Source organism: Lithobates pipiens, unplaced genomic scaffold, assembly GCF_037356315.1.
Source record: "Lithobates pipiens isolate NorthernLeopardFrog02 unplaced genomic scaffold, aLitPip1_a1.2 Scaffold_8, whole genome shotgun sequence".
In the NCBI taxonomy this organism is placed as follows: Eukaryota; Metazoa; Chordata; class Amphibia; order Anura; family Ranidae; genus Lithobates; species Lithobates pipiens.
Genome location: NW_027507903.1, coordinates 107,215,558 through 107,227,719, shown reverse-complemented (window position 1 = coordinate 107,227,719; position 12,162 = coordinate 107,215,558). Strand labels below are relative to the sequence as shown.

At 45.7% G+C, this 12,162-nt stretch overlaps 1 protein-coding gene across 3 annotated transcripts in view; it reads right to left on the bottom strand.

Annotated features, from left to right (window-relative positions):
• The window catches only part of TRIP4 (thyroid hormone receptor interactor 4), an 84,450-nt gene that overhangs the window by 57,552 nt on the left and 14,736 nt on the right, over positions 1–12,162 (bottom strand). The window contains exons 1-2 of one of the 3 annotated variants that reach the window (XM_077472883.1): positions 10,409–10,587; positions 3,728–3,894 (exon numbers count right to left, since the gene is read on the bottom strand). In XM_077472883.1, coding sequence (XP_077329009.1) covers positions 3,728–3,894; positions 10,409–10,488 — 247 coding nt within the window. In that variant the 5' untranslated portion in view covers positions 10,489–10,587. Of the gene's footprint in view, positions 1–3,727; positions 3,895–10,408; positions 10,588–12,162 lie in introns of those variants that run through there. The other 2 variants (XM_077472882.1, XM_077472884.1) reach the window with 2 other exon arrangements.

The window sequence follows — 12,162 nt, the reverse complement described above, 5'->3', positions numbered from 1 at the left end:
AGGCCCCTCAGCACCACTGCTGACACTGAAGCCCTGGATAACAGAGGGAGAGTATCCAGGGCCACGTCACAAACATACTTAAGGCCTTGCACTAACTGGTCTGCTAGTTCCACGCAGACAGGAGAAGCCTGTTGCTCCCCCAATTCACAGTGCAAAAGTTTTGCCCACTCAGTAAGTGTCTGTGACACAAGTGCAGAGGCCAGCACTGGTTGCATTGCTGACCCCACAACCATAAACAAGCAATGGGCCACTACCTCTGCCTTCCTGTCCATGGGGTCCTTAAATGCAAGAGTCCCCTCTACCGGGATCGTGGTTACATTAACCTGGATACTGGGAGGTCCACGACCGGAAGAGCCGACCATTTTTTAAGAAGGCTCTCCTCAAAGGGATAACGCACCGCCATACTTTTTGAGACCGAAAAGGTCCGTTGCGGTCTACCCCATTCCTTGTATATGAACTTATCTAAATAAGTCAGATACGGAAACACCTTAGGTGCACGGGCTAGCTTACGTGACCCAAAAGGGACCACTACATCAGCAGAGGGATCTGCTGTATCCTGAAACTTGAGGGTATCACACACAGCTGTGATAAGTGCTCAAACCAGATGGGTAATCATCCTCACTGTCCGATTGGTCCTAGTCAGCGTCATCTGAAAACGACAGAACAGGGGGCCACCAGTCTCAGCGGGGCCTGAGTCTGAGACAGCACTCTCCCCTGAGGACAGGAGGGGGGGGGGGCAGGGGCCGCTTTTTACCCACACACTGCCTCCATCCTGGCAATGAACTTGTCAAGGACCGCCAACAAAGCATCCAGAGGCACTGCACAGTTTGCAGACGATCCAGCTGCAATTGCCGGGAGTTCAGGGGAAGAAACACCAGTTTCTGAAGCCATGCTGACCCACCCTGTCTGCCACCTGATGGGGACTTAGGGCAGGTGTATAGTCCCACCCTCCTAGCTGCTGCAGGCTGAGGGGCCCCCCCAATGCAGGACTCACCAACCTGACCGAGTTCTGCGCCGTTCAGCTCCCAGGTGTCTGGGTGAAGAAACCACACTGTTCTGACCCACAGGGACCAGTGCTGGGCATAAAAACCGCGCTGAGCTACAACAAAATGGCAGCTGAGCGGTCAGTATAAAGGACATAATCACAGAGAAAATGGCCGCCGAACTACAGTAAAATGGTTCCTGACCATGCTTCTCCCCGAGTCACACCAAACATGGCCGCCAAACAACTGTACACAGAGAGGGACAGCGAAAAAAAAAAAGACAGACCAAGGCACACTGTGACTCAGACATCAGTTGCCCGGTCACATGTGTGCCACTGAGCATTGCGCTCACTGGCCGCCCCTAGAGCCTGAGGGGCATGTCATGGCTGACCCAGCACGTAGCTACGGTCTGCACACGCTCCATGACCAGGCTGGGGAGACTAGCCTGCCTGTCACCCAGCCGGCTGTTGATAGTAGATCACAGGATCTAATCTTGCGTAAAAAGGAAAATCTCTGCAAAAAAATCCCAGGACTGATGGTCCCACAGGGTTTCTAGGTCCACCTCCTTCACTAGGCAGAGAAAAACTGAGGCTGCAGGAAACAGGCTGGGGGGTTGTTACTGAAGGGACCTCCCCTTTAACGGAACTAGAAAGTTCTGTTTTTGTACACGTTAACATGTTCTGCCTAGTCCTCTCCTGAAGGTGGCGTAACAACCCTATGGTCAAAAATAAAGGAGTTGTGTCAGTCAGTGAACAAAAGAGAAATTAGAGAAGCATCGTCTTGATGTGTATGGCACACTGCAGTGGGACTGCACTACCTATGGTGTCTTACAAATTACTCTCTGAACTGCCCAGCAAAGGTCTAAGTGGTTTGTTTTAGAACCCAGTGGGTGCATATGTCTAACTAGTCAGCAGGCACTTTCTAAGGCGCCAAGACATCTTTCCATTGATGAAAAGCCTCATAATGCCAGTGCGAGCTCCAAGATTGTGTACTGGTTTTCTTGATCCAATAAGGTGTTAATGGATGGGGGAGAGAAAGGAACCCAAGTCAATTTTTCATTGCCGTCTATGCTCCCCTTAGGTGACATCACACTCTCCATTTTCCTTGTGCCACTTTAACAAAGACGTGAAGGAAATTCAAAATTTAACAGCTGTCACCAGAATAAGATGTGAAAGTAAATCTTGCAATAGGGACACCTGCTCTGGTGACAACTGTCTAAAAGGGGATTTATCTTGTAGAGAATTAAATGTCCCTTCCTATAGCATCTACAGCAAAGGAAGGCAACCTTTTAGAGCAGAGGTTGAGATCTAACTGGACAACATGAAGAAAAACTGGACAACAAAAACAAAAAAAAAAAAAAACAAAAAAAAAAACACACACAACAAGTGTTCACAGAAGTGTTCTCTGCCCCACTTCACATTGCCCTCCACAGTAGTATACTTTCCCCTCAGTAGTGTCCCCACCCCACAGTAATGTCCTCTGAACCATTCACACCCCCCCCCCCATAGTAATGCTCTTTGCCCCTTCAAAAAACACACCGTGTGTAGTTGCGCTTTCCTATCCTACAGTGACCGTATAGCAGAGCGGCGAGTGGGGGGCAGAATAATAATAGACAAAGGGTTGGAGCTGCCAGAGCTAACTTTTCATGTTAACAAGCTGGCGAATGGTTGCTAGGACCGCCCTGTGTCTTAGCAACCAATCACTTGCTGGTTAACTTGAAAGGTTTACTGAGGCAACTCCCGCCCCCTGTCCAGTACTCTGCAGTGAAAATTTGATTGGTGGAGGCTGAGGGGGGAAGGACTGAAAAAGCAGGGACATGATCGCTATTTACTCGTCGTCGACAGGTAGATCACGATTGATGGGTTGCTGACCCCGTTCTACTGGACACAAGCAGCAAAGAAATATAAAGTGATGGTGGTTTTAACACTTGGCTATGCTAATCAAAAAAAGAAAGTCTGGCTATATATTTTATACTTTAAAGCGGTAGTAAACATGCGTGCAGGAGCCCTCAGTTCTGGCATGAAGCGCTAAAGTTGCGGCAAGGTATGCAGGACCTTCAGAGCGCATGCGGCAGTGACGTCACTGGATGCATCCAGGGTGAACATCTTCTAAATGGTGCATGTTTAAGAGATATTCATTTTACCTACAGGTAAGCCTTATTATGTGCTTATCTGTAGGTAAAGCACAGTGGGCTTTACTACAGCTTTAATAACCCAGTATTGTCCATATTACAAAAAAGCACTGCTGTCAGTATAACCAGTCTATGAATGTGACTTTTTCTGCCATAGCAAAAGATGTACTATTGCATTTTTTTTTCCAGTTGTTTGGCACCTTTCCAACCGATTTTCGTGAATGGAGTCAATGAAGCAAAAGCATATCTGTTAGAATCAATATTGAAGGGAAAATGACAATGTTATGGACAAGAAAATAAAAATAAAAAAACCCCACACACCTCAGCTGGAGGGAAGCTATGCAAGACTGTAAAAGGTAGCAAGATAGAGAAAGACAGAACGTGATGGATAGGCGACATCCAGGAAATGACAGGCAGCCATGATGTCAAGCAGAATATTAGCCTGACAAAAAGGACCAAATGGAACATGATGGTGGAAGCCACGTTTGAAGTTTACCAAAGACCAAAAACCATCATGGTAATAGTAACTAGTGAGCTCACCACACATTTGCCATCTGGGTGGTGAAGTCTAGCTACTATAAACAGAAATTCACAGGCGTTATGTACCACTGACCATCTTTCCTAAGGATTTGAGCGTAGTTGGAGCTGCATGGATGTCTGGTCCTTTTCCACCTAAGTTTAAGCTCACGTATAAATATCTGCTTTCTCTCCTCAGAGCCCTGGACAAGGTCATTGACATACTCGTCAATCTCTTCTTCTGTGTCAATAGAAAGGATGTATCTGTGGGGAACAATACACAATTGTCCAAATAAAAAATAAATAATAAATAAATAAAACACAAAAAAAAAAAAAAAAAAAAAAAAGACAGGAATTTAATTTTCTTTTTCAATACGTTTTTCAAGATATATAGCATAAGCTGTACAAATATGTAAAAGTAACCAACATATGAAAGAATTCCAGAGTTCGCAAGTCCATGGGGACAGTAAACGTGGTTAAAATAGAAATCAATGATTAGGGCAGGTTACATACTGGGGTTAGAGTAAAGATTCACAGATTACAATCATTCTATGGAAAAAAAAAAAGGGGGGGTGGGGGGGGTAAATCATGTGTTAACCGTAAACTGGGAGGCATTCTTGGATTGAGCCTCGGTTCACACTGGTGCGATTTGGCATGTGATTTGACATGTCAAATCGCATTCCAAATCGGCAGCAATTGCACCGTCCTAATCAGTGTGGCACCCCACCAATTTTCAAAAGTCGTTTCTGTACTACTTTTGGCGATTTCGGGGTGTGATTTCCATTGACATCTGTGCAGAAACCCACACATAGGTTTCTGAAATCATCCCCAAAATCGGGACCGACACGCAGGAATGAAATTTTGTAAGTTCAGCTAAACTCACACGATTTCATTCCCGCACTCAGTGTGGACATGGGGTGAATATTAGAGAGTCAGGTTTGCTGTGCGGAGAAAGATCAAGAAACAAAATGGCAAAGGTCTCCTAGGTCAGAAAGAGAGAAACAAGGAAGTGGAACAGGATAGGAGGAGGAAGGAGGGAGAACAGAAGAAGAATGTTGGGGACACCCGGACTAGAAACCAAGGGCTTCCATGCCTATAACAGGGCATAGATTGCTGGGGGCACAGAGGGGTGAGCTTCTTTGTATCCAGGGGACCAAGTTTTTATGGATTTCTAACATATATTGAAGAGGATGCTAGTAAGCTTTTTGTTAATTAAGTAGGTATCTATGCGGTGATGGACTTCTGTGAAGGAAACAAAACAGTTTCAAGTGAAATTGCTTAGGGTAGATACCCGTTATTTATCTTTGAAGTTTATCAAAAAGCTGAATCATAGTATACTGTAAAAAGCTGAATCATAATATTCAAATCCTGACCTACACTGTTCTTGCCAACCAATATACTGCATTTAAAGCTTAATGTGGTTGTAAACTTCAGACATAAAATATATGAACAAAGCATAGCCCTCTATAGTGTGTGCTTGTCTCAACCCAGAGAACCAAGTTTTTATTCTGTCCACTGCCTCATTCCTCTGCTATCAGCACGAGTCACTTCTGACAAGTTTTCCTGACACCAAAATAAAAAGCGGTGACAGGATAGGGAGCTCCAGCTGATTGACAGCCTCAGCTGTGTTTCGTGTGTGCTGTGTGAAGAGGGGGGGGGGGTGTCCCTTTCCTCCAATCAGCTGTCAGGGCTCTCCGCACTGATGTAACGTCAGCTCTCCACTGCCTGATTTTAAGAGCTGAGAGATCCTGTGTAAAATGATGCACCTTGAATGGATGGAGAGGAAAGATGGCTGTAGATAAACAGGTAACACTTTTGTAGGAGGAGGATAGGTTTCATCCCTGTGTTTCACCTTAGACCAGTCAATTCACTGGGTAAGGGTTTACAACCACTGTAATCTGTTTTGGGTTACTTACCTGAAAGCATGTATACATGAATATCAAAAGTGAATCACAATCGCATGAACACAATCATTAGATCCAGTGATCTCCATGTTCACATTCATATAAGTTAGGGCTCATGCACACTGGACATGTTTACAGCTGCTTCTAGGGGTGTCTGGCATTTTTTTAATCTGCCTCTAATCGCCCCTCTATGTTAGCTTATGTGTCCATGTGCACACACACAGGCTTTTAGCAGCTTTCAGGCTTCATGCACACAGCATTTCAAAGAAACCCAAAAAAGCTCCCCTTACATGCTTTTGAGCTCTAATTTTTTTTCTGCCTGGAAACTCCCCTACATGTTAGCCAATGTGTCCATGCACACTGTGTCACATACCAGACTGAAGGTTGAGGTGACGAGAGGGCTACCCTTGCGGCTGAATGCAGAGTATCCCCAAGGGTGGTCACAGAGGGTGCTGTGCCTGAAGATGCACATGTTGCTGAAAGGTGAAGCTGCCCGATGTTTCCAGATGTGGGGACACCCAGGAGCAGAGACTGTGGTAACAGCCAATAGTTCTCCGGTGGTGCTGGTGAATCTTGAGAGATGGGTAAAGCTGGAGCAAGGTCAGAAGCCAGGCCGGGGGTCAAAACACAGTAAGTCAGTCTGGAATAGGCAGGAGCAGGTCTGTGAGGTAAGCCGGGTTCAGAGTCAGGAGAGAAGCCGGAACAGGTCCGGTGTAAGCCGGGTTGGCAACAGGTAATCAAGCAGAAGCACAAGGCACAGGAACAAAGGATACAAGGCTGACAATAATCAATCTATTTGTGAGAGCCACTGGTGTCCTTATATAGGCCAGTGAAAACTGGCCATTATCATGTTTTGCGTATGCTGTTTGCCGTTACGTGCCATTGGCTAATACGCAAATAAGTGAGGCCATATTGGAATATTGGCATATATTCGCAAGTTCTTAAGCCCCATACACACTAGCAGTTTTTCTGCTGATTTTTGTCTTTAGATTTACCAAAACCCATGTAGTGCAAGGGCCTGCCTGATTGCATACAAATTTGAAACGTCAAAAGGTTTGATCTCATATTTTCTGGTTTTGGTAAATCTGAAAAAAAGAAGAAAAAATAAAAAATAAAAATCAGCAGAAAATCTGAAAGTGTGTATGGAGCTTCAGAAGGGGGAAGAAAAGGACCCCACCAAACTTGCTTTTTTAATTATTTTTATTTTTTTTGAGAGGAGCTTTTGAGCAGAAAGGACACCTAACACAAGCTCAAAAACGCACAAGCATCTTCAAGCTTTTAGGCAGGGAAATAAAAGCACAAATGCCTGTAAACCTTTTTTTTATTTTTAGCTGTAGTGTGCATGAGCCCTTAGAGGCAGAAAAGAACCCCACTGCCAATTGAGTCCAGGAGCAGCAGTGTTTGGGCATAAAAAAAAACGCTTGATGCTGCTAAAAGTGCCTAAATGCCTGAGCATTCATTCATTTCAATGGGCAGAATAAAGTTTACCTTAGGTTTAGGACATATCCCCTGTATTTGCATGTGAAGACGTCATCGGCACATGCGCACTGTGCATTGAAGCAAACTGAAGTACATGGCATTGCTTCAGTTAGACTGTGTACTGGGAGTGACATCATCGCGGGTTCGGCCAATCACCGTGCCAGAGCCTGCGATACCCTGAAGTCACTCCGGGAGTGATGTCGCCAGCCGGAGCAGTGAACAAAGACTGCTGTGGGGGCTTCAATCTAAAGGTAAGTAATACATATTCAGCTAGTAAGCTATGCATACTAGCTCATTATGCCTTTGTCTTGCAGGTTTTTTTGGGGGTTTTTTTGCTAGGGTTTACAACCAGTTTAAGGTGAAAAAATACATAGCAGTGACCGGCTCAAAGACTGAGCGTTGTTTAGCCTGCTTAATTCTGTTTTGGGAGCAGGATGTGGTGTTTGCTGCCAGAACATAATTGCTGTACACTGCGTGTAGCTGAGGCTACAACCAGCTGATACAGTGCACACAGCCACTGCAACTAATAGTGTTATTGTAATAGTAAATAGTTTGAACCAGCGTGGTGAAACACAGGGATCAGCTTTAAAGCTTAACAACAGGCACAAAAAATGTATTTTAATAAACTGCTCAATAATGGCAAAGGATATGAAGCCACAATGAAGGTCCCAAATGCTGCTGCAAACTTAGTTACTACCTTGTAAAAGTAGGAGATACATAATCATTGTGCTTCACATAGCCTGTACAGAGAGCACACCAATGGGAAGGACACAGCAGGCCCCACCCACTACAGGCTGCCTGCAGAAAGCTACAGGTAGGTGGATACAAGACCAGTCACACTGCACAAGAAGTGAGAGCAGCAGTGACCAGTCTATTACAAGAAGCGCCTGCACGGAGATAGGTTTACATTGAATTACTGCACAGATTTGAAAGAAATACACAAAGCACACCATGAATCAACTTAGGCTCAGTTCACACTAGCCCGACTCCAAAGTAGAGTGACTTTTAGTGCAACTTTGGAATACGACTTTGATATGATATTTTACGCTCTGTGGCAATGAAGTTGTATCAAAGTCAGACCAAAGAGTGACTTGTGTCAGATCAGTTCAGACAGCTCTCATGGGGAAACATTTAGCGCGACTTGTACTCTCAGAAGTCACATCCCATGTCGCACCAGTAAGAATATTTGACCATCCTGGAATTTACCCCCCAAAAAAAAAAAGACGAAGAAATAAAAATAATATTTCCTGCCTCCCTGTTCTTTATTGGTGTTGCCCTTCTATAAATCTAAACTCTAGAAAAAGGGGGTCAATTCACCAAGCGATAAATACCGCATACATTTTAGTTTAAATAACGTATGCGGTATTTGCCTCAAAACTAAACTAGTCAAATCACTTTTAAAAAAAACAAACAAAAAAAAAAACTCGCTATTTACCAAATATGTTATATTTATCACTTAAATTTTGCATTATTTTTGACGTTTTTTTCACATTTTTGACTTTCCATGCACCAGAGGAACATAGTGTTGCAAATAAATGCACACAGAAACATTATGAAGCTGTGAAAACATTCCAGCCTGCTTTCAGAGAACCATCTCCCTCTGGTGAAATCTTAGGCCGCGTACACACGCGGGGACTGTTCGCTCAACTTTGTCCGCTGAACAGTGTTTCGGCGGACAGTCCGCTCGTGTGTGGGCTTTCAGCGGACAGTTTCAGCGAACAGTCTGCTGAACAAAGTTTTTCGGAATTTCCGAAAAACTGTCCGCTGAAACTTTGTTTCAGCGAACAGTCCCCTCGTGTGTAGGATTGTTCGTCAAACTAAGTTCCGCGCATGCTCAGAAAGGATTTACACGCCGAAAGTTGTATTGCAGTGTATAGGACGTCGTATTTTTCGTCCCGTCGTACGTGCCGTTCACGTCATCGCGCACGGTTTCAGCGGACTGTTCGTTCGTCGCGTGTGGGCAAGTCCGTCCATGCTAATTTTGAGCGGACTGTCCGCTGAAACTGTTTGACGGACAAAGTTGAGCGAACAGTCCCCGCATGTGTACGCGGCCTTACAACTTTTTTCCCATGCCTGAGCTCAGGGCAAAACATGTTTCTAAATCCTCACATATACCCAGTGAAGTGAACAGCCTCAGAAGATACACAGAGACATGTACCTGTCTATCTGCCGTCTTCGCTTGATTGGTTTAAAGTGCTGAATTTAAAAAGCTTGTCTGAGCCGTGGGGGGGGGGGGGGGAGGAAAAAAAGGGGGGGCGGGGCTGGAGAGCTCTAGGAAGAACTCAGTTAAAGCGGAGGTCCACCCTAAAATGGACCTTCCGCTCATCGGAATCCTCCCCCCCTCCGGCGCCACAATTGGCACCTTTCAGGGGGGAGGGGGGTGCAGTTACCTGGATAATCCAGGTAACTGCACCCACTTCCGGGATAGCTCTCTGCGGAAAGGGGCGTAGATTACGCCCCTTTCCGCAAGTGCCCGCCCCCTTCCGCAAGTGCCCCGCTGCCTGCTGGGAAACACACAGATCCCAGAGGCAGCGGGGACTGTCCTTATTGCACAGCGCAACTCGCGCATGCGCAGTAGGGAACCGGGAAATTAAGCCGAAAGGCTCCATTTCCTGATTCCCATACCCAAGATGGCGGCGGCAGCACCCGAGTGACGATCTACAGATCGGCTTCGGGTGCCGACATCGCGGGCGCGCTGGACAGGTAAGTGTCACTATTTTAAAAGTCAGCAGCTGCAGTATTTGTAGCTGCTGGCTTTTAAAAAAAAAAAAAAAAAAAAAAAAAAAAAAAAAACGCGGAGTCCCGGTGGACTCCCGCTTTAACTCAGTGAGCAGAGCTCTGACAGCTGATTGGAGGAAACACACGGAATGTTGATACGGTTGAGTTGGCAGTGGGTACCTGTCAAAACCAGGCAGACAAGTGGAGCTTCCCCTTTTGGGTGGAGCTCTGCTTTAACCACTCCCCCTCCCCAGTCTGACAGAACTGCTGTCCTCATTCCTCCAGAGTTATGTCTCACTAATACAGAAGGTGTATTACTGGCCACATCAGCAGGCAGAAACAGTGGAAAAAAGAAAACGTATGCAGCCATCACATCGAATGATTTGATAAGATACAATATAATACAGTTTTTGCTTTGTGATTTTATTACTTTAGTTCTGTAGCAGAGAAATAGGACTGTGCACCTGTGTGTGCTCCTAGTTCTCAGATCTGCAGTCAGATAACTCAGTCATAGAGGCATTATTCATACCGACAATGTCAACCTTGGCCTGAGCATCTAAGCGTCAGAAAATACTTGTCACTAAGGGATTAACAAGAAGTGGAAACCATAAAACACATCCAAACATCTGGGACTGTGCTCGTCTATCAAACATACGTGGACAGTGTATGAGACTTACTGAACGATGTCCTCACTGACACTCAGACCAAAACGACTTTCCAGCTCACTGACACACCAGCTCAAAAGATCGCCAGCCATCCTGCCCCTTCCTGCTACACCGATCTCCTACACAGCACTCTACACCAGTGACAGCACACAATCGGGCGCAGCCTGATGACATCCCTGTCATGTGACCGGAAGTAGGTGGGCCATGGCACATGGCTGCTTGGTAATGATTGGTGGGAGGGGCTGTTTGTAAGAGTCAGTACATACACACTCGATGTGTGTTGGGGGGCGGACCCAGAGTTGCAGTGGTGTGCAGTCTGTGTTTCTTTAACGAGATGGTCACAATACACCATTCTGTCATCAGTGTGTTCTTATTCCCATCGCACATGTTCCTGGAAATAAGCTCAGCAGTAGTGGGTAACTACTAGTAGCAGCAACTACCAGCTGGAAACTGGAATCATCATAGATCAATCCGCATATTCAACAGCACACCATGGACCGATAAACGTCATCCAAAGCTTTTACTGCAAAAAGATCACATCACAGAAGAGCAAGTGCAATGTTTAGGCTCCATTCACACCATGGCGTTCCATTTTGCGGAATTGCTGGGATTCTGATCATGATTCAGAAATGTTGCAAATCACGGGATGCCTTTGAAATCCCCTTTACTTTGTATGGCACCAAAATTGTGATGTGATTTTTTTTTCCTGTGATTGATGCCCGAGGAATGTTGGTAAATAGGCGCAAACAGAAACGCCTGTCGCAAAAAAGAATTTTAAAGTGCCATTAAAGGTATTTTTTTTTTAAATAACAAATATACTTTAATATAACATACATAATAACAAATGTAATGCCCTGCTCCTGATGAGCAGATGCTATTGTTCTTTTCAAATTTAATTGTCTGAATCTGTAGTTTGGCTCAGACTAATTTCTCTAAAAGTTCTGGTTTCTGTACCAGTTCAGCTGGGTTGCATTGATTCCCACCTGACCGTAGGTGTCGCTGTCACCGTCGGTGGGTGTGGAACAGCAGCAGGCTGGATGCATTGAATGCCACCTCTTGCTCGGAAATGGTTCAGTGGGTGTGGTTTTCCCCGCTGTGCATTCTGGGAGAGGGTATTTAAGGTACCGACGCCATTTTCTTGTGGGTACGTTTTCTATGGTCCATGATCCCAACCCCAGGGCCCCCCTGGCCTGGGGCCTGTGTCGCATGGTCTCGGGGCCGGCTGGCCCGAGGCCTCGCAACTTTGAGTGTAGACCCAGGAATGTCTTGGGGCTTGCTGATCCAGGGGTGGTCCTGTGCTGTCTCGCCTGTGGAGAGAAGCCGAGAAAGCTGGAGGATCCAGGGGAGGGCTTTTCCAGTGGAGGACTGAGCGCAAGGCTGGTGTCTCTGGAGGAGCCTGGAAACTCAGTTTTGAGGATGCAACCCGGATAAATATCCCTCCAGTATCGCTGGGTTGGCTGAAAGAATCTGGTACTGTATGGTAGTTCTTCCTAAAAACTCTCAAAACCTCTAAGTTCAATTAACAAGTCTGTGGCAGAGACTTTGCTTAGCATCTCATCGGCTGCTAGGTTAAGTGAGAGGGGCCTATCTGGTGATTGCTGCATCCAGTCTGTGAAGCTGTTTGTCCTCTGGATCTGACTATTTCTAACCCACAATTACTAGGTGCTTGAACTCCCCCTTATCCTCTAACCCTCTACTGAAGGACTGTTTCTTGTGTCTTTCTTTGGTGTTACCCCTAAATAAATCTTCAAAAAAGGACCACGTGT